Here is a 23,292-nt window from a genome sequence, read left to right as displayed (position 1 = left end):
AGATCTCTGTAGAGATGTGAGCATTAGAAGTGGCCTCTAGGGGTTGTTTTTTAAAGATTTGTGCCTGTTCTCTGATATGAGTAAAATGGTTTTCAAACTGCTGCAGATTGTCCTCGTCCCTTGCACCATGACGGTGCCATTGTTGTATAGGCTTATGGTAAGTGAGTTGGTGTCATCATCTGCTTGGCTTCTGATTTTAATCTGCCGGCCATTATTAGTGTTGCACTTAAATATATATTTATAATGTTTGCACAGGGTGGTGTGCCAGGCCGAGAGTTGATCTGTGTAGAATAGCAGGTTGTTTTTTCTTTTATCTTCCTCTTTGGTGTAATCAGCAATAAGAGTTTCTGGTTTCTCTCTGATTGTGATTCCTTTCCTAGCTTTACTGCTCCTCTGCCCATGTGTTGTCTCCATGTCTGACCCCCAGGTGTCCTGTGTCTCCAGCTCTGTGCTTTGCTCATTTACTCCTTCTAAATTTTGTTTTTCCATTTTTGTGGTTATATAGTAATTATAATCCTTATTTCTAAGAGGGTTAATTTGTAAGAAGCCTATAGGTTGTTTGGGGTTGCAGGATGGTCCTAGCTTTGGATGCTCAGGTCTCTGGATGTCCAATGAATGCTGCCTGTTGTTTGCAGTCTGTCCTACAAGAGATTCTTGCTTGGTCCTTTAAATCCTCAATTTCTTCCTCTTTCATAAATAACCTAAAGTCCAGCTCAGACCAGATCCCTTTTCTGTTCCACGGAGTTGATTTTTTCCAGGTTTTGTCTTACAGTTGGCTCATTGCAAGGTATAACAAGAAAACACAGAATGACAGATTTGCAAAAATACTCTGCAATAAAAAATGGCAGTAATCAGCAAGTGATGGATAACAAATACAGGGTATTCAGGTGATACTTTTTTTGCGCAAAAAAAAATGTACATCAAGCTGCTCCACCACGTCAAGGTAACCCCTATCGAAGCAGTCCCTATCTAATGTATTAAAAACCTGAACATGTGAACAGTGTCTAATATGAACAGGATTCAGACAGGCCGCTCCCTAGTATGGGCTTGTGGTCTGAGACAGCTCTTATGTGCATGTCTCCCAAACCATGCAAAGCAAGGAAAAAAACGGATTAAAAACACAAATGTGACATGCACAATTCTGAACACGTCGATCAGACAATGCTCACACCACCCACTAACTGAGATACAACAAGAAAACACAGAATGACAGATGTGCAAAAATACTCTGCAATAAAAAATGGCAGTAATCAGCAAGTGCTGGATAACAAATACAGGGTGTTATGAATGAGTCACCGTAGGAGGCAAAAGCAGAAATACAAGCTAAGTCCAGAAAACCAGAGAAGTTGGCAACTATCAGATTGCAGACCCCTGAACCTATCAACACAACTAGCAGTAGCCGTGGGGGGTTCCTACGATGCCCTAGACCCATCGATCACAGCCGGAGAATTACATAGGCCGAAAGAAAGAAAGGGGAAATCTAAACTGCCCCAGAGCAGACCCCAAAGCAATAGGCAGCCCCCAACATATAATGACGGTGAAGCAAGATGAAAATACTAACACAGACAGAAAGATAGACTGAGCAAAGATGGGGCCCAAAACTACCTAGATAGGAAAGGACAGGAAGGCTGCTGTCTGCAATCTGCCAAAACCCTATCAAAGACATAAGCCAACAAGCTGATATGAAAAAGGCCCTGAAGCAGCTAGGCTTCAAAAACTAAATCAGCACTCAGGTATTTTCAGAAGACAGAGCTAAATGAATTCAGCACACCCCAGCAGGGAATGGCAGAAATCCAGAAAAACAAAACAAAGTCAAAGCACCAAAGGCCGAGAAGCAAACTTAGCTTTAGAGGAGCAGGAATTCAGACTGGTCTCCAAGGATCCCACAGAGAAATCACCCGCAGGGCAGAAGGGCGTCGGCAGCCTTATATCCAGTCAGTAACTCCACTCAGCCAGTCATCATCATCAGCCTCAGATGTTTGATAATCAGGCTCACTACCTTTCTTTACCAGAAGAGGGAGTTCCTTGGGCCTCAGTAATGAAGGGGAAAATGAACTCACAACAGTACCTCCCCCTTGAGGAGGGGTCACCGAACCCTCAAGTACGCCACCAGGGCGATCAGGGTGAGCCCGATGAAAGGCACGCACCAATCTTTTGGCATGAATATCAGAGGCAGAGACCCAGGAATTATCCTCCTGACCATAACCCTTCCACTTAACCAAATACTGGAGTCTCCGTCTAGCCAGACGAGAATCCAGTACTTTCTCTACCTCATATTCCATGTTACCTTCAACCAATACAGGGTCTGGAGGTGCCACCCCCGGAACAACAGGTTCAACAAACCTCTTCAACAAAGATTTATGGAACACATTATGGATTTTAAATGTGACAGGAAGAGCCAAACGAAAAGAGACCGGATTAATAATCTCCACAATCTTGTAAGGTCCAATAAATCTAGGCTTAAACTTAGGAGAAGCCACCTTCATAACAATATTTTTTGATGATAACCACACCATATCACCAACCTTAAACTGGGGACCAGTGATCCTATGTCGGTTGGAAAACCGCTGGGCCTTTTCCTGGGAGAGAGATAACTTATCCACCACTTGGTCCCAGATCTGGTGCATTCTCTCCACCAAAGTGTCAACACCTGGGCAGGCAGAGGGCTCCACCTGCCCTGAAGAAAATCGAGGATGAAACCCAAAGTTACAAAAAAAAGGTGACATCAAAGTGGCAGAACTAGCTCTATTATTTAAAGCAAATTCGGCCAAGGGCAAAAATGAAACCCAATCATCCTGATCAGCAGAAATAAAACATCTCAAATATGACTCCAAGGTCTGGTTTGGTCTCTCTGTCTCCCCATTGGTCTGAGGGTGAAAAGCAGAGGAGAAGTACAACTGAATTCCCAGCCTGGAACAGAAAGTTCTCCAAAATCTAGACACAAACTGGACTCCTCTGTCAGATACAATGTTCTCAGGAATCCCGTGCAAATGAACCACCTGTTGTAAAAACAGGGGCACCAACTCAGAGGAAGACGGCAACTTAGGGAGTGGTACAAGATGAACCATCTTAGAGAACCTATCACAAATCACCCAAATAACAGTCATCCCCTGAGAGACAGGCATATCAGAGATGAAATCCATTGAAATATGGGTCCATGGCCTCTTGGGGACAGGCAAAGGCATCAACAACCCACCAGAGCGAGAACACGATTTAGACCGGGAGCACGTCCCACAGGACTGCACAAAATTCCTGACATCACGAGACAAGGAGGGCCACCAAAAAAACCGACTCACCAGATCTCTAGTACCAAAAATACCTGGATGACCAGCCAAAACAGAGCAATGAACTTCAAACATCAATCTCTTCTTCCACTGGTCAGGAACATACAACTTTCAACTGGGACAACGCTCAGGTTTGTCCTCCTGGAACTCTTCCAGAGCACGTCTCAAATCGGGTGAGATGACAGAAAGAACTACCCCTTCGCCTAAGATGGTAGCAGGCTTGGTCACCACAGGAGAATCAGCAAAGAAGCTCCTAGAGAGGGCGTCTGCCTTGACATTCTTAGTGCCCGGAAGAAAAGAGACCACAAAATCAAAACGTGTGAAAAACAAGGCCCACCTAGCCTGTCTAGGATTCAAGCGCTTAGCCGACTCTAGGTAAATCAAATTCTTGTGGTCAGTGAGGACCACGACTTGATGCTTAGCTCCTTTCAACCAATGTCTCCACTCCTCAAATGCCCATTTCATGGCTAACAGTTCCCTATTCCCCACATCATAGTTACGTTCAGATGGAGAGAACTTTCGGGAAAAGAAAGCACAGGGATTCATTTTAGAAGTTACAGGATCCTTTTGGGACAAAACAGCTCCTGCACCAATCTCAGAAGCATCCACCTCTACCTGGAATGGAAGTGAGACATCAGGTTGCTGCAAAACCGGGGCGGAGGTGAATCTTCGCTTCAGCTCCTGAAAGGAAGAAACAGCCTCCGGAGACCAATTTAACACATCAGCACCCTTTTTAGTCAAATCAGTCAATGGCTTGGCAATACTAGAAAATTTTGCTATAAATTTCCGATAAAAATTAGCAAAACCCAAAAACTTCTGGAGGGCCTTCAAAGAAGTGGGCTGAACCCAATCGTGAATGGCCTGTACCTTGGCCGGGTACATTTCAATAGTTGACGGGGACAAAATAAATCCCAAAAAAGAAATCCTCTGTACTCCAAAAAGGCATTTAGATCCTTTGACACACAGGGAATTCTCCCTCAAAATCCGGAACACAGTCCGAACATGTTCCACATGAGAGTCCCAATCCCTGGAAAAGATCAAAATATCATCCAGATAGATGATAAAAATTTATCCACAAAGTTCCGGAAAATATCATTCATGAAGCACTGGAAGACAGAAGGGGCATTAGTGAGCCCAAAAGGCATCACCAGGTACTCAAAATGTCCCTCCGGAGTATTAAACGCCGTCTCTCTCTCAGGAAAAGGCCCAGCGGTTTTCCAACCAGCATAGGACCATTGGTCCCCGGTTTAAGGTGGGTGATATGGTTTGGTTGTCATCAAAGAATATCTCTATGAAGGTGGCTTCACCAAAGTTTAAACCTAGATTTATTGGACCTTACAAGATTTTGGAGATTCTTAATCCGGTCTCATTTCGATTGGCTCTTCCTGTTACATTTAAGATCCATAACGTGTTTCATAAGTCTCTGTTGAAGAGGTTTGTTGAGCCAGTAGTTCCTGTGGTGGCACCTCCTGACCCTGTATTGGTTGAAGGTAATGTGGAATATGAGGTTGAGAAGATACTAGATTCTTGTCTAGTTAGTTGGGCCCCATCGTTTGCGCTGCCTGTTTTTCTATCTGTGTTTGTGTTTTCATCTGTTTTCACCGACAATACATGTTTTGGGCTGTCTATTGCTTTGGGGTCTGCTCTGGGGCAGTTTAGATTACCCCTTTCTTTCTTTAGGCTTATTTAGTTCTCCGGCTGTGAAGAGGCGTCTAGGACCACCGTAGGAATGCTCCACGGCTACTGTTAGTTGTTGTGAATAGGATCAGGGGTCTGCAATCCGCTAGCTACCAACCTCTCTTGTTTTCTGGACTTAGCTTGCATTTTTGTTTTTTCCTCCTCCGGTGACTCATTCATAACAGGTTACCTTGACGTGGTGGAGCAGCTTGATGTACATTTTTTTGCCCCCCTGAGGTCAAGCTTGGTAAACCAGCAAGCACCTTTAACTCTGGAAAATAGATCAGAAATCAGGGGTAACGGATACTGATATTTAACAGTAATTTTGTTGAGGGCACGATAATCAATACAAGGTCTTAATGATCCATCCTTTTTGGCTACAAAAAAAAAACCGGCACCTAAGGGTGACGAGGATGGTCTAATATGACCCTTCTCCAACGCCTCCTTAATATAGGATCGCATAGCCTCGTGCTCGGGTACAGATAAATTGAAGAGCCGAACCTTGGGAAATTTACACCCCGGGCTCAGTTCAATTGCACAGTCATAACTCCTATGAGGAGGCAGAGACGCAGACTCATTCTCACTAAATACATCATAAAAGTCCGCCAAATAATCAGGAACATCATGCGACTGAGGAGAGGTGGAAAACACCGGAGCCTCACTAAAGGCACACCGACAACCCCAACTCACCACAGACACAGATTTCCAATCCAACACTGGATTATGAATCTGTAACCAGGGAAACCCCAGAACAATAGTATCATGCAGATTATGCAACACCAAAAATCTGCAATTTTCTTGATGGTCTGGGGCGACCCGCATTACCACCTGGGTCCAAAACTGGGGTTTATTTTTAGCCAAAGGAGTAGCATCAATCCCCCTCAAAGGGATAGGCTTCTGCAGAGGTGTCATCGGAAATCCACAACGTTTAGCAAAATCCAAGTCCATTAGGTTTAGGGCTGCTCCCGAATCCACAAAAGCCTTGGCGGAAAATGTGGACAGGGAGCATATCAGAGTAATAGCCAGAAGAAACTTAGGTTGAACACCCCCAACAGAAAACGTGTGTGCAAAGCGTTTATCTCGTTTAGGACAGAAATAATATGCGAGGCATCTCCACAGAAAAAACACAACTTATTACGCCTTCTGAACTCCTGACGCTGCTCTCTGGAAAAAACTCTATCACATTGCATAGGTTCAGACATTTGTTCAACAGGTGGCAACACCTCTCGTGCAGCTTTGCGTTCGCGCAAACGCCGATCAACCTGAATGGCTAATGACATAGAATCGTCAAGACCAGAGGGAACAGGAAATCCCACCATAGTATCTTTTACGGCTTCAGACAACCCCTTCCGAAAGAGAGCAGCCAAGGCATTATCATTCCAGGTAGTAAGTACTGCCCACTTTCGGAATTTTTGACAGTACAATTCTGCAGAATCACGACCCTGGCTCAATGCCAGCAGGGTCTTTTCAGCCTGATCAATGGCATTAGGTTCGTCATACAACAACCCCAAAGCTTGAAAGAATGCGTTCACATTAGTCAGAATAGGATCATCTGGTTTCAAAGAAAACGCCCAATCCTGGGGATCGCCACGCAGCAAAGAGATGACAATTTTAACCTGCTGCGCGGAGCTCCCTGACGAGTTAGGCTTCAAGGCAAAAAATAATTTACAATTATTTTTGAAATTCAAAAATTTAGACCGATCCCCAAAAAATACATCAGGTGTAGGAATCTTTGGTTCAGCAGCATGTGAATGAGCAAGATAGGCGGAAATTCCCCGCACTTCAGCAGCGAGCTGCTCCACACGATCAGACAATTGCTTAATCTCCATCAAGAAAATATTCCTCCTACGGCCCCAGAGAAAAAGAGGAAAAAATATACATTAAAAAAAAATAAAAATTCTGACACTTTTTTTTTTTTTTTTTTACAATTCTTTCCTGCTATTGAGTACCCTAGGATCTGTGGTATGGCTGGTGATTCTGTTATTTTGAGTCACCGGAGGAGGAAAAAACAAAAATGCAAGCTAAGTCCAGAAAACCAGAGAGGTTGGTAGCTAGCGGATTGCAGACCCCTGATCCTATTCACAACAACTAACAGTAGCCATGGAGTGATCCTACGGTGGTCCTAGATGCCTCTTCACAGCCGGAGAACTAAATAAGCCTAAAGAAAGAAAGGGGAAATCTAAACTGCCCCAGAGCAGACCCCAAAGCAATAGACAGCCCCCAACATGTATTGTCGGTGAAAACAGATGAAAACACAAACACAGACAGAAAGACAGGAGAGTAAACGATGGGGCCCAACTAACTAAATAGGAAAGGACAGAAAAAACCCTACCAAAAATGTCCCAACACGTCTGATAGGAAAAACGGCCCTGAAGTCACTAGACTTCAAAATCCCTATATCAGCACTCCGATATATTCTGAAGACAGAGCAAAAGAGATTTAACCGATCAGGGACAAAAATGGAAATTCAGTAGAGCCCCAGCCAGGGCTGGCAGAACACAAAACTAAGCAAATCAGACAAAATCTCATGGAACAATAACAGAGCAAAACTTAGCTTTAGAAGACAAGAAATGAACTGGAGGCCAGAGCTCAGAGCAGAGAAATCACCAGCAACCCTACAGGGCGTCGGCTGCCTCATGTCCACTCAGAGATTCCGGATGTCCAATCGCAATCCACCTGTTCAGGTGACAGGTTTCTCCCATCCAAATCAGTTTCACCACCTCCTTTCACCAGCAGAGGGAGTTCATCGGACATCAAAGGTGAACGAGAAAATGAGCTCACAACAGTAACTCCTATTGAAGCAGTCCCTATCTAATGTATTAAAAACCTGAACATGTGAACAGTGTCTAATATGAACAAGATTCAGACAGGCCGCTCCATAGCATGTGACATGCACAATTGTGAACACGTCAATCAGACAATGCTCACACCACCCACTAACTGAGATACAACAAGAAAACACAGAATGACAGATTTGCAAAAATACTCTGCAAAAAAAAATGGCAGTAATCAGCAAGTGCTGGATAACAAATACAGGGTATTTAGTTGAAACTTTTTTTGCGCAAAAAAATGTACATCAAGCTGCTCCACCACATCAAGGTAACCCCTATCGAAGCAGTCCCTATCTAATATATTAAAAACCTGAACATGTTAACAGTGTCTAATATGAACAGGATTCAGACAGGCCGCTCCCTAGTATGGGCTTGTGGTCTGAGACAGCTCTTATGTGCACGTCACGCAAGAGAGGGGTAGGGTCTCCCAAACCATGCAAAGCAAGGAAAAAAAGGATTAAAAACACAAATATGACATGCACAATTGTGAACACGTCGATCACATGCGGCTCCGCTCCGTACACCTCGTACTGTACACATGCGGCTCTGCTCCGTATACCTCGTACACACGTGGCTCCGGTCCGTACACCTCGTACACACAGGACTCCACTCCGTACACCTCGTACACACGTGGCTCCGGTTCGTACACACAGGACTCTGCTCCGTACACCTCGTACACACACGGCTCGGCTCCGTACACCTCGTACACACAGGACTCCGCTCCGTACACCTCGTACACACAGGGCTCCGCTCAGTACACCTCGTACACACACGGCTCCGCTCAGTACACCTCGTACACACACGGCTCCGCTCCGTACACCTCGTACACACACGGCTCCGGTCCGTACACCTCGTACACACAGGACTCCGCTCCGTACACCTCGTACACACATGGCTCGGTTCCATACACCTCGTACACACAGGGCTCCGCTCCGTACACCTCGTACACACACGGCTCCGCTCCGTACACCTAGTACACACACGGCATCGCTCCGTACACCTCGTACACACACGGCTCCGCTCCGTACACCTCGTACACACACGGCTCCGCACCGTACATCTCGTACACACGCGGCTCTGCTCTGTACACCTCATACACACACGGCTCCACTCCGTACACCTCGTACACACGGCTCCGCTCTGTACACCTCGTACACACACGGCTCCGCTCACCTCGTACACACACGGTTCCGCTCCGTACACCTCGTACACACAGGGCTCCGCTCCGTACACCTCGTACACACACGGCTCTGCACCGTACATCTCGTACACACGCGGCTCCGCTCTGTACACCTCATACACACACGGCTCCGCTCCGTACACCTCGTACACACGGCTCCGCTCTGTACTCCTTGTACACACACGGCTCCGCTCACCTCGTACACACACGGCTCCGCTCCGTACACCTCGTACACACGCGGCTCCGCACCGTACACCTCGTACACACACGGCTCCTCTCCGTACACCTCGTACACACACGGCTCCGCTCCGTACACCTCGTACACACAAGGCTCCGCTCCGTACACCTCGTACACACACGGCTCCGCACCGTACACCTCGTACACACATGGCTCCGCCCCGTACACCTCGTACAGACAGGGCTCCGCTCCGTACACCTCGTACACACAGGGCTCCGCTCCGTACACCTCGTACACACACGGCTCCGCACCGTACACCTCGTAAACACACGGCTCTGCTCCGTACACCTCGTACAGACACGGCTCCGCTCCGTACACTTCGTACACACAAGGCTCCGCTCCGTACACCTCGTACACACACGGTTCCGCTCCGTACACCTCGTACACACACGGTTCCGCTCCGTACACCTCGTACACACACGGCTCCGCTCCGTACACCTCGTACACACACGGCTCTGCTCCGTACACCTCGTACACACACGGCTCTGCTCCGTACCCCTCGTACACACAAGGCTCTGCTCCGTACACCTCGTACACACACGGCTCTGCTCCGTACACCTCGTACACACGCGGCTCCGCTCCGTACACCTCGTACACACACGGCTCCGCTCCGTACACCTCGTACACAGACGGCTCCGCTCCGTACACCTCGTACACACGCGGCTCCGCTCCGTACACCTCGTACACAGACGGCTCCGCTCCGTACACCTCGTACACACGCGGCTCTGCTCCGTACACCTCGTACACACGCAGCTCCGCTCCGTACACCTCGTACACACACGGCTCCGCTCCGTACACCTCGTACACAGACGGCTCCGCTCCGTACACCTCGTACACACACGGCTCCGCTCCGTACACCTCGTACACACACGGCTCCGCTCCGTACACCTCGTACACACACGGCTCCGCTCCGTACACCTCGTACACACGCGGCTCCGCTCCGTACACCTCGTACACACACGGCTCCGCTCCGTACACCTCGTACACACACGGCTCTGCTGCATTCACCCTGTAAACCCCTCCTGACCCCACACATAAACTTCCCCTCATCCAGCACCATGACAACCAGCACAGCAGAGTCCTGCACACACTGAGGCCCCTGATCATGTGACCCCTGACTCCTCCCCTCCTGTGACCTCATCACAGGTCCTGTGCGCACAGAGCAGTCATATATGTGGAGGGCGGCTCTGCAGGTTAGTGATGGGCAGTCCGACTCTTCTGGCTCCTTTCTCCACTGTTCTCCCTCCTGTCCCTTCACTATAAAGCCTGGGCCTCATTATACAGCTGTACAGGGGTCTAGTGAAGGCTTTTTAGCCCTTTCCTCAGACTGTAGCTCCTGGGAACAGGCCCTCACTCCTGTCCCTTCACTATAAAGCCTGGGCCTCATTATACAGCTGTACAGGGGTCTAGTGAAGGCTTTTTAGCCCTTTCCTCAGACTGTAGCTCCTGGGAACAGGCCCTCACTCCTGTCCCTTCACTATAAAGCCTGGGCCTCATTATACAGCTGTACAGGGGTCTAGTGAAGGCTTTTTAGCCCTTTCCTCAGTCTGTAGCTCCTGGGCACAGACCCTCACTCCTGTCCCTTCACTATAAAGCCTGGGCCTCATTATACAGCTGCACAGGGGTCTAGTGAAGGCTTTTTAGCCCTTTCCTCAGACTGTAGCTGCTGGGAACAGGCCCTCACTCCTGTCCCCTCACTATAAAGCCTGGGCCTCATTATACAGCTGTACAGGGGTCTAGTGAAGGCTTTTTAGCCCTTTCCTCAGACTGTAGCTCCTGGGCTCAGGCCCTCACTCCTGTCCCTTCACTATAAAGCCTGGGCCTCATTATACAGCTGTACAGGGGTCTAGTGAAGGCTTTTTAGCCCTTTCCTCAGTCTGTAGCTCCTGGGCACAGACCCTCACTCCTGTCCCTTCACTATAAAGCCTGGGCCTCATTATACAGCTGCACAGGGGTCTAGTGAAGGCTTTTTAGCCCTTTCCTCAGACTGTAGCTGCTGGGAACAGGCCCTCACTCCTGTCCCTTCACTATAAAGCCTGGGCCTCATTATACAGCTGTACAGGGGTCTAGTGAAGGCTTTTTAGCCCTTTCCTCAGACTGTAGCTCCTGGGCTCAGGCCCTCACTCCTGTCCCTTCACTATAAAGCCTGGGCCTCATTATACAGCTGTACAGGGGTCTAGTGAAGGCTTTTTAGCCCTTTCCTCAGTCTGTAGCTCCTGGGCACAGACCCTCACTCCTGTCCCTTCACTATAAAGCCTGGGCCTCATTATACAGCTGCACAGGGGTCTAGTGAAGGCTTTTTAGCCCTTTCCTCAGACTGTAGCTGCTGGGAACAGGCCCTCACTCCTGTCCCTTCACTATAAAGCCTGGGCCTCATTATACAGCTGTGCAGGGGTCTAGTGAAGGCTTTTTAGCCCTTTCCTCAGACTGTAGCTCCTGGGAACAGGCCCTCACTCCTGTCCCTTCACTATAAAGCCTGGGCCTCATTATACAGCTGTACAGGGGTCTAGTGAAGGCTTTTTAGCCCTTTCCTCAGACTGTAGCTCCTGGGAACAGGCCCTCACTCCTGTCCCTTCACTATAAAGCCTGGGCCTCATTATACAGCTGTGCAGGGGTCTAGTGAAGGCTTTTTAGCCCTTTCCTCAGACTGTAGCTCCTGGGAACAGGCCCTCACTCCTGACCCCTCACTATAAAGCCTGGGCCTCATTATACAGCTGTACAGGGGTCTAGTGAAGGCTTTTTAGCCCTTTCCTCAGACTGTAGCTCCTGGGAACAGGCCCTCACTCCTGTCCCTTCACTATAAAGCCTGGGCCTCATTATACAGCTGTACAGGGGTCTAGTGAAGGCTTTTTAGCCCTTTCCTCAGACTGTAGCTCCTGGGAACAGGCCCTCACTCCTGTCCCTTCACTATAAAGCCTGGGCCTCATTATACAGCTGTACAGGGGTCTAGTGAAGGCTTTTTAGCCCTTTCCTCAGTCTGTAGCTCCTGGGCACAGACCCTCACTCCTGTCCCTTCACTATAAAGCCTGGGCCTCATTATACAGCTGCACAGGGGTCTAGTGAAGGCTTTTTAGCCCTTTCCTCAGACTGTAGCTGCTGGGAACAGGCCCTCACTCCTGTCCCCTCACTATAAAGCCTGGGCCTCATTATACAGCTGTGCAGGGGTCTAGTGAAGGCTTTTTAGCCCTTTCCTCAGACTGTAGCTCCTGGGAACAGGCCCTCACTCCTGTCCCTTCACTATAAAGCCTGGGCCTCATTATACAGCTGTACAGGGGTCTAGTGAAGGCTTTTTAGCCCTTTCCTCAGACTGTAGCTCCTGGGAACAGGCCCTCACTCCTGTCCCTTCACTATAAAGCCTGGGCCTCATTATACAGCTGTACAGGGGTCTAGTGAAGGCTTTTTAGCCCTTTCCTCAGTCTGTAGCTCCTGGGCACAGACCCTCACTCCTGTCCCTTCACTATAAAGCCTGGGCCTCATTATACAGCTGCACAGGGGTCTAGTGAAGGCTTTTTAGCCCTTTCCTCAGACTGTAGCTGCTGGGAACAGGCCCTCACTCCTGTCCCTTCACTATAAAGCCTGGGCCTCATTATACAGCTGTACAGGGGTCTAGTGAAGGCTTTTTAGCCCTTTCCTCAGTCTGTAGCTCCTGGGCACAGACCCTCACTCCTGTCCCTTCACTATAAAGTCTGGGCCTCATTATACAGCTGTACAGGGGTCTAGTGAAGGCTTTTTAGCCCTTTCCTCAGACTGTAGCTCCTGGACTCCATGTGATCTCACCATAACCCTAACAAGCTAATTAAGGTGTGAAATCTTGATCAAAATTATCTGAGTACACAAATCCCTAAAGGTGCCCAAAGTTTTGCATCGCCCTTTTTCCTTTTTGCAATTATGAAATTGTAAAAAAGTCTATAGATATATATTGTATTATTATTTTAGCCTAATATACAAAGGCCATGTGTGATCTTAGAGGTTCGGCCTTTTAGAGATCATTTCATCTTCATCTTACTACTGCTCACAATAACGGTCATTTTGACCAGGGGCGCCCACACTTTTACATGCCGCTGTCAATGCTTCATCCCGCTGGTGCTCAATATTTAATAGGGTCTTACTATTAAACTTAATGAAAAGTTCGGTGAATGTCTTTGAGCTGTTATTACTAGAGATGAGCGAATATCGTCGGAGAAGTTGTTATTGGCTAATATCACTTACCGAATAGCTGCATCGGGACCCCGGATCCCTGGAGCGCTCCCGATAATCAGCTGCGTGTGTCGCCCTCCATGCAGGTGCTGTGACTATCACACAGCGCGACACACGCAGCTGATTATCGGGAGCGCTCCAGCACACTGAGTCCTGCACACACTGAGGCCCCTGATCATGTGACCCCTGACTCCTCCCCTCCTGTGACCTCATCACAGGTCCTGTGCACAGAGCAGTCATATATGTGGCAGACACTCCTGTATCTTCTGCTTTCTGGGCCGGTTCCTCCTGTGAGTCCTATTAACCCTTTCGCTCCCTGTATTCTCCTTTCTGACAGGACAATATCTGAATTCGGACAGTGTGACAGGAATTTAAGCAATGTGGAAGGAAAAAATGACAATTTTACTTTATTTCCTCATGAAAATGTGACTTTAGCCCCAAAATTGGCAGCGTAACAAATCCTTATTCCCCCCACTGTAGTTTGTAGACTCCATATACAGATCCCTTAAGTGTGAAAAGAGCTGAATTCCCCACTTAAGTTATTGCATTTTGGAAATTGCCCCCACTGGGAATTTATCTACATGTAAAGGCACAATTGTGTCTCCATGGGGGTTGTGCTCACAGCCCAACATCATGCGGCCTCCAAAGAAATGCCACCCCGCACCATTACTGACCACTGCCAAACCGGTCATGCTGAAGGATGTTGCAGGCAGCAGATCGCTCTCCACGGCGTCTCCAGACTCTGTCACGGCTGTCACATGTGCTCAGTGTGAACCTGCTTCCATCTGTGAAGAGCACAGGGCGCCAGTGGTGAATTTGCCAATCCTGGTGTTCTGTGGCAAATGCCAAGTGTCCTGTACAGTGTTGGGCTGTGAGCACAACCCCCATCTGTGGATGTCGGGACCTCAGACCATCCTCATGGAGTCAGTTTCTAACCATTTCTGCAGACACATGAACATTTGTGGCCTGCTGAAGATCATTTTGCAGGGCTCTGGCAGTGCTCCTCCTGTTCCTTCTTGCATAAAGGTGGAGGTAGCGGTCCTGCTGCTGGGTTGATGCCTTCATACGACCCCCTCCACATCTCCTAGTGTACTGGCCTGTCTCCTGGTAGTGCCTCCAGCCTCTGGACACTACGCTGACAGACACATAGAATAGAATCATAGAATCGTAGAGTTGGAAGGGACCTCCTGGGTCATCTTGTCCAACCCCCTGCTCAAAGCATGATTCGCTAAATCATCCCAGTCAGATGTCTGTCCAGCCTCTGTTTGAAGACTTCCATTGAAGGAGAACTCACCACTTCTCGTGGCAGCCTGTTCCACTCATTGATCACTCTAACTGTCAAAAAGTTTTTTCTAATATCTAATCTGTGTCTCCTCCCATTCAGTTTCATCCCATTGCTTCTAGTCTTTCCTTGTGCAAATGAGAATAAAGTTGATCCTTCTACAATGTGACAGCCCTTTAGATATTTGTAGACAGCTATTAAGTCTCCTCTCAGTCTTCTCTTTTGCAAACTAAACATTCCCAAATCCTGCAACCTTTCCTCATAAGACAGGGTTTGCAGACCGGTCACCATTCTGGTCGCTCTTTTCTGAACTTGCTCCAGTTTGTTGATGTCTTTTTTAAAATGTGGTGCCCAAAACTGGACACAATATTCCAGATGAGGTCTGACCAAAGAGGAGTAGAGGGAAATAATGACTTCACGTGATCTAGACTGTATGCTTCTGTTAATACTTCCCATACATCCTAGAATTGCATTTGCCTTTTTTGTTGCTGCATCACACTGTTGACTCATATTCAGTCTGTGATCTATTAGTATACCCAAGTCTTTTTCACATGTGCTGTCACTTAGCCCTATTCCTCCCATTCTGTATATGCTTTTTTCATTTTTATTGTCCAGATGTAGTACTTTGCATTTCTCCCTGTTAAAAACCATTCTGTTAGTTGCTGCCCACTGCTCCAGTTTATTTATATCTTTTTGAATCCTCTCTCTCTCTTCTCTAGTATTAGCTATCCCTCCTAGCTTTGTGTCATCAGCAAATTTAATCAGTTTACCCTCAATTCCTTCATCTAAATCGTTGATAAAGATGTTGAACAATACAGGGCCCAGGACAGAGCCCTGTGGTACCCCACTTGAGACATTCTTCCAACTGGATGTGCAGCCATTTACGACCACTCTTTGGGTCCGATCACTAAGCCAGTTATGAATCCACCTAACAGTTGCCTTGTCCATTCCATACTTATTCATTTTTTCAATAAGGATTGTATGAGAGACTTTGTCAAATGCTTTGCTGAAGTCAAGATATACTATATCTACAGCATTTCCTTGATCCACCCAATCAGTAATACCGTCATAGAAGGAAATTAAATTAGTCTGACATGACTTATTAGTTACAAACCCATGCTGACTCTGTTTAATCACTTCATTCTTATCCAGGTATTGACATACATGTTGTTTAATAATTTGTTCAAAGATCTTTCCTGGTATAGAAGTCAGACTCACCGGCCTATAGTTGCCTGGGTCCACCTTCTTCCCCTTTTTGAAGATAGGAGCAACATTTGCTCTTCTCCAGTCTTCTGGCACTTCTCCTGTTCTCCAAGAATTTTCAAAGATTATGGAGAGGGGTTCAAAAATTTCTTCTGCTATCTCCTTCAGTACTCTGGGGTGTAATTCATCTGGACCTGGAGACTTGAATTCATTTAGGTTAGCTAAGTGTTTCCTCACTATCTTTCTGTTTATAGATATCCTGGATTCTTCTATTCCCTTAATAGGACAGTGAAGAACAGTTGATGTTACATTTCCTTTCTGAGAGAAAACAGATGCAAAATAGGAATTTAAAAGTTCGGCCTTCTCAACATCCTGTCTTACCATTTCATCATTTTCATCCTGTAAAAATCCTATAGCATCTTTGACTTTTCTTTTACTTTTGACATATCCCCAAAATCCTTTATTATTGCTTTTGACATCTCTTGCACGCCTCAATTCATTTTCAGCTTTAGATAATCTGATTTGTGCCCTGCAGGTTCTGCAGACAGCATTATAGTCTTCTTTAGATATGCCTCCCTCTTTCCATTTTATAAACATTTTTTTCTTCCTTTTTAGCATGTGCTTAAGTTCTGTGTTCATCCATCCTGGTTTCCTTAAATGCTTCCTATTCTTCCCTCTTTTCGGAATTGTTAACAACTGTGCTTTGAGAATTTCATTTTTCAAGATTTCCCATCCTTCCTGGACATTTTTGTCTTTAAGGATATCCAGCCATTGGATCCCTCCAATTCTCTTTCTGAATCCCTTAAAATCTGCCTTTCTGAAATCTAACCTTGACGTCTGAGTGTTCACAGGTCTTCCGCCTCTAGTTATCCAAAATTCTAAAATAGCATGGTCGCTACCTCCTAGAGTCCCAGCCACTTTTACCTCCTCAACCATTTCCTCCCTGTTTATAAGGATTAGATCCAAGGTAGCAGTTCCCCTTGTTTTCTCCCTTACCTTTTGGAAGATAAAGTTGTCAGCAAGAGAGGATAAGAATTTCCTTGACCTGTTAGTTTTGCCTGAGAGAGATTCCCAACAAATGTCTGGATAGTTGAAATCTCCCATGACAACTATGTCATATTTTTTGGAGAACTTGGCCATTTGATGCATAAAGAGTTCATCCATATCTTCAGCTTGCACAGGCGGCCTGTAGTAAATGCCTACAATGGTGTCCTTTCCATTGTTCTGTCCTTGTATTCTTACCCAAACAGTTTCCACAGAACTCCCAGTCTCTGAAGCTTCAATCTCTGTGCAGATATACGCGTTTCTAACATACAATGCGACACCCCCTCCTCGTTTATCAAGTCTGTTTCTTGCAAATAAGTTGTATCCTTCTAGTCTTGTATTCCAATCATGTGTATTGTCCCACCAAGTTTCAGTGATTCCAATGACATCATATTTCTTTTCCTGTGTTAGTAGTTCCAATTCTCCTTGTTTGTTGCCCATGCTTTGTGCATTAGTATAGAAACATTTTAGTTTGTGATAGGTTTCTCTTTCTCCAATATTTTTATTAATTAGATTCTTTCGTCTTTGTTCTTCCTTTCCACTTCTAATAGCAGAGTTCTCAATAGCATTTGTCAGGTATATGGCTTTTTCTGGTCTTTTGCTTCCCTTCCCATGTGGTTCTAGTTTAAAGCTCTCCTTACAAGTGTAGCAAGGCGACTTCCAAATACATGCTTTCCAGTCTTCGTAAGGTGCACCCCATCTCTAGCAAGTAGTCCATCGTATAAGTAGTTCACTCCGTGATCCAGAAATCCAAATCTTTGCTGACGGCACCATCGACGTAGCCAGTTGTTCACCTGCAGAATCTTATTCCACCTCCTTGTTCCATGGCCATCCACTGGGAGGATGGAAGAGAAGACCACCTGCGCTCCCAGTTCTTTCACTTTCTTGCCTAAGTCTTCAAAGTCTCTGCAGATGGTTTCCAGGTCGTTTCTTGCGGTGTCATTTGTCCCCACATGTAGTAGCAGGAATGGGTAGTCATCTGTAGGTCTGAAGAGTCCTGATATCCTGTCAGACACATCTTTAATTTTTGCACCTGGAAGACAGCACATTTCTCTTGAAGATATATCCGGTCTGCAGATAGCGGCCTCTGTTCCTCTCAACAGGGAATCCCCCATGACCACCACGCTCCGTTTCTTCTTCACAACATTTTTCTTTCTCCATCCAGGAGGACTCTGAAGGCGTACAAGGTTGCTGTCTGTGGGCAAAGTCTTATCCTGATGTATTTCTTCATCGTTTTCCTGCGTGAGAGCCTGGTACTGGTTCCTGAGCAGTATGGGTGCTGACTGCCTCCTGATCCTCCTGCTTCTCTGGGTCACATGTCTCCATTCCTCTGTTTATTCAGGTGCACTTCGAATGTCTTCTCTTTCTGTAACATGAAGAGATAATTCTGCTCTGTCCAAGAACTCTTCACCTTCCTTAATGATCTTCAACGTAGCTAACCTCTCTTCGAGATTTTGCAACTTTTCCTCCAACAGGGTCACAAGCTTGCATTTGTGGCATGTGAAGTTTGGCTTTTCCACTGGTAAGTCTGTGAACATGTAGCAAGAAATGCAGCTCACCAAATGGCTCCTGGCCTCTTCCATCTTGAGACGGTTTTTCCGATTTCCTCTTTTCAGCTGCAACGGCCAAAACCCAGTGATCGTTGAGCTCGCGGAGACTCTTCACTTATCCCAGAAGGCACTGGGAATATGCAAATGATCTCCTCAAGACTCTTCCCCTGGTTTTCCGATTTCCTCTTTTCAGCTGCAACGGCCAAAACCCAATGATCGTTGAGCTCGCAGAGATTTTTCACTTATCCCAGAAGACACTGGGAATATGCAAATGATCTCCTCAAGAGTCTTCCCCTGGTTTTCCGATTTCCTCTTTTCAGCTGCAACGGCCAAAACCCAGTGATCGTTGAGCTCGCGGAGACTCTTCACTTATCCCAGAAGGCACTGGGAATATGCAAATGATCTCCTCAAGACTCTTCCCTTGAACTTTCTTGCCACAGCTCGCATTGATGTGCCATCCTGGATGAGCTGCACTAACTGAGCCACTTGTGTGGGTTGTAGAGTCCGTCTCATGTTACTACGAGTATGAAAGCACAACCAACATTCAAAAATGACCAAAACATCAGCCAGAAAGCATTGGTACTGAGATGTGGTCTGTGGTCCCCACCTGCAGAACCACTCCTTTATTGAGGGTGTCTTGATAATTGCCAATAATTTACATCTGTTGTCTATTCCATTTGCACAAGAGCATGTGAAATTGATTGTCAGTCAGTGTTGCTTCCTAAGTGGACCATTTGATTTCACAGAAGTTTGATTTACTTGGAGTTATATTCTGTTGTTTAAGTGTTCCCTTTATTTTTTTGAACCGTGTATATATGTCACGTCGCCGCCAGATTCGGGGCCTGCTGGTCCGGCTTCGGCCACTAGGAGGCGCCGGACTGATACGTCGCCGCCAGACCGGGGCCTGATGTTCCGGTCTCGGCCACTAGGAGGAGCCGGACCGTCGGTTCGCCGTCGGACTCGGGGATGGCTGTTCCTGCCTCGGCCACTGGGAGGAACCGTGGTTCATCCCTGGGTAAGGGTGGTGACAGAGAAGAGGCTCCTGCACAAGCATCTGGTGGGCGCAGGCTCCACCCCTCTGTCAGTCATGTGTGAATTGCTATAGTTAACTCTGACCTCAGCCTGGATTTCTGACCATTCTATTGCCTGCCTTTTTTCTACCTCTGCCTCTCTTCCGATATTTTGACGCTGACCTTCGCTTGGATTTCTGACCCTTCTGCTGCCTGCTGATTCTGTACCTTTGCTGCCCTTCTGGTTTTACTGACCTTGGCCCAGATTTTTGACTCTTCCTCTGCCTGCTGATTTTGCACCTCTGCTGCCCTCCGGCCTCAGACTCCTGCCTCCTGACCTCGATTACGGGTTTTAGTTTTAACCCCTTGGTGGCTGTCCTGCTCTGGTCCACTGCTCCACCAAACAGCTACCCCCTGGGTCTTGCTACAATTCCAGATCCCTGTATAGGGGTTAAGGGTCTTGGGGTTACTCGGGGTGCTGTTCCTACTGCAGCCCAGATTCGCAGACGGCCGTTACAATAAAGATAGAGAGATTTTTTTTCTTTACGTTGGAGGGTCCAATTCCAGCTATTGCTGTGTGATCTGTGATTTCTATCTACTCCACTGTGTACAGGATAATAGAGTATAATAAAGTACATCTATGTTCTGGGGCACAAAAAGCTTAATTTCTTTTTAATAGATGTTCAACATGTTAATTATTGTAAAATGTGTCTTCTGCTTTTTGCATATTGTTTTCTTCTTACAAGAACTGTTGGAGCCAATTTTTCTTTAGAAACATTTTAATATCGGCTTTTTCTGGAGTTTTTCTTGTAATATAGGAAAGCCTAAGGCCAGAAATAATCCCCATAAATCACTGTACATGGAGACTTTGGGATCAGATCATTTCTGTCTGTTGTGTTTGTGGAAACTAAAAATCTTTTCTAAAAGCCTCAAACTTCTGTGTGTGACTCAGAGCTGAGATCTAACGTGAGAGAAGATTCCAGTGTGGGGAAGACGGGAAACCTTCATATAGACGGCCGGTGGGGATGGAGGCAGTGACCGACTCTGGCCAACTCTGTCTCTAGAGCCGCAGTAGAAGATGAAGATGTCGTCCTCATCATGAAGGAGTTATTTCTCATGTCGCGTGTAATGAATCTCTCCTGCAGTATTGCTAATGCCGATTCCAGTGTCGGTAATGAGACGAGAATTAGCGTTATGGAAGATGAGTCTATGAGGAACGTGTTCAGCTGCCGACTCCGAGGAGGAAACTGCTTGTTGTCTGTGGCCTAAATATATAGGTTTTATTAGTAGATGTCAGGGGAGAAAACTAAACCCTGTAAGATAATAAATCTCCTCATATGTTTCCCTTATTATCTCCAGTAATTGTATTATTACACAGGATTCTTATGATGTTACATCGGATCATCTTCTTCTCATTCAGGATTCTACAATATCGGATCCTCTCAGTGAAGATCTTCTACAAAAGAGAATTTTCCTGATTTACCCATCAAAGATGGATATGGACAGAGACAAGATGGCGGAGAGGATGTTACACCTCACCCTAGAGATCCTCTTCCGTCTCACTGGAGAGGTGAGAGATTCTGATGACGTCACATTACATCATTCTTATCTATGGGAATAACAGACGGACAGAACTGGAGAGGTGAGGACTCTGGGAATGTCTGTAGTGAGATTTATTAATGTGTCTCTCCATAACCAGGATTACACAGTGGTGAAGAAGACCTCTAGTGATCGCTGTCAGGACCCTGTGTCTGAGGGATGGGGAAGACCCCTAAGCCCAATCACGGGGCCTCCACCTCACCCACTGATCCATAAGGACGTCAGTGACCAAAAGATCCTAGAACTCATCTACAAGATGATTGAGCTGCTGACTGGAGAGGTGACACTGCTGGGAATGCTGGGACATTATACAGTAACGCTATGAAGGGATCGGGGAGATGACGGTATCATTGTATGTGTTAGGTTCCTATAAGGTGTCAGGATGTCGCTGTCTATTTCTCCATGGAGGAGTGGGAGTATTTAGAAGGACACAGAGATCTGTACAAGGACGTCATAATGGAGGTTCCCCAGCCCCTCACATCATCAGGTAATAGACAGGACTAAATACACACGGCCTATAATTATCTGTATGTAGAGAACGAATTCAGTCCCTGTATGTGTTTCCTCCAGATCTATCCAGTAAGAGGACAACACCAGAGAGATGTCCCCGTCCTCTTCTTCCACAGGACTGTAACCAAGAAGATCCCAGTGCTCCTCAGGATCATCAGGTAGATGGAGAGAAGGTGTCAGGAGATCTCCCCTATGATGTGTAGACGGCTGTGAAGGTCTTGTGCTCAGTCTTGTTTTATCCACCAGTATTATATGTTTTATACTTGTGTAATGAGAACGGTGGAGATGGCAGGATTAGAGCTGATCATAGATGGGACTTCTCCATCTGTCTGTGACTTTTACAATATTTGTTTCAGGGTGAAGATCTGACCCATATTAATACTACAGAGACATATGTGAGAGATGATGGTTGGTGTAAAGAGGAGATTCCCACATATGACTACCCAGGTGAGTAGTAACCACTGACTGCAGAGAAGTCACAGATTACTCTCAGTCACCGGCTGTGGCTGCTTTATCGGTGGTGTAGTCCGGCCGTATTACCATGTCACCATTTTGTCTCTAGACCACAACATTCTCCTCCACCCAAAACTGTTCAAATGACTTTGGGCATTGAAAGCCCTTTTCTATAGAACTTACAACCTGGAGGATCCACCTACCCCCTGGGATTAGTGTGAGGGTGATCCCTTAAGGCAAGATCTGTATGATTGCTTGTACTGACCCAATATAGGCCAAGTGCGCGCTTAAAGAGTCACACCGAACACAGAGTTAGATGTCTACTCCTTTCTCAGCAAAGGCTTGCACACAACTGAAGTTTATTCTCAAGACAAAGAGACAGGAAATGTGTCACACAATCTTCTGAGTAGCCAGTGTCAGTCTATGATAGGTCCATTTCAGCTTCACTTCCATATATGGTATCCAGTATCTCAGCTTCTGCATTCCAAGGATTCCTTCCAAGGTGTTGTCTGAAGACACAGACGCCATCTTGGTACACCATATCTGAACTGACTTATATAAGGTTTAATAATTGATTTAGTAGCTATTCTCTCCTTCACATTAGGAGACGCTGACCGTTACCTGCCCAGATCTGTAACTATAAAGCCAAATTACAGCGTACGTAGAATGTGCTGACAAGATAGAAAATCACTTGTAGAAAAATATGTGCTTCATGTGGTGCTCTAATTACATATTCATCTGTATTACATCCAGCAAAATGTCACCGGCGATGGCGGCGCCCTGCGCAGTAGTATCTATAAGTAAGAGATAGAGGCTACTGCGCAGGCGCCGTTGGTGTCAATTTGCTGGATGTAATTTTTTTCTAAGCCTCACAATAGCCACAATATTATAGGCATTATCAACAATAATATCAATGCTATTATATGCATTATGTAATAATGGGGGCAGGTCAGTGAGGGGTCAGCGACCTGTCATAAGCCAATACAGAGGAATATGTAATCAGAGCACCACATAAAGCCCCGCCCACAGCCCCGCCCCAGAGCACGAGAATATCATTAACTGAAAACTACAAATACGGATTACACAACAACCACAAGACGGATTTCATCACCAGGTATCATTGTAATCGGTATATCGGCGCTGACCTGACAGTGTCTGTAGGTTACTGAGCACAATCCTGCTGACAGGTTCCCTTTAAGACATCTCAGCTCTGCACTATTATACACAGTTCTCT

The 23,292-nt window shown here is 46.5% G+C and overlaps 1 protein-coding gene across 1 annotated transcript in view; it reads left to right on the top strand.

The window, feature by feature from the left end:
- The first annotated feature begins 127 nt into the window (after positions 1 to 127).
- The window catches only part of LOC141073913 (uncharacterized), a 31,732-nt gene continuing 8,567 nt past the window's right edge, over positions 128 to 23,292 (top strand). The window contains exons 1-5 of the mRNA XM_073561451.1: positions 128 to 157; positions 21,196 to 21,375; positions 21,459 to 21,582; positions 21,666 to 21,763; positions 21,962 to 22,052. Coding sequence (XP_073417552.1) covers positions 128 to 157; positions 21,196 to 21,375; positions 21,459 to 21,582; positions 21,666 to 21,763; positions 21,962 to 22,052 — 523 coding nt within the window. The remainder of the gene's footprint in view (positions 158 to 21,195; positions 21,376 to 21,458; positions 21,583 to 21,665; positions 21,764 to 21,961; positions 22,053 to 23,292) is intronic.

Source organism: Dendrobates tinctorius, unplaced genomic scaffold (assembly GCF_039654945.1).
Source record: "Dendrobates tinctorius isolate UK_male_01 unplaced genomic scaffold, ASM3965494v1 ptg000320l, whole genome shotgun sequence".
NCBI lineage: Eukaryota > Metazoa > Chordata > Amphibia > Anura > Dendrobatidae > Dendrobates > Dendrobates tinctorius.
The sequence above is the reverse complement of the archived record's forward strand: the minus strand, read 5'-3'. Positions and strand labels throughout refer to the sequence as shown.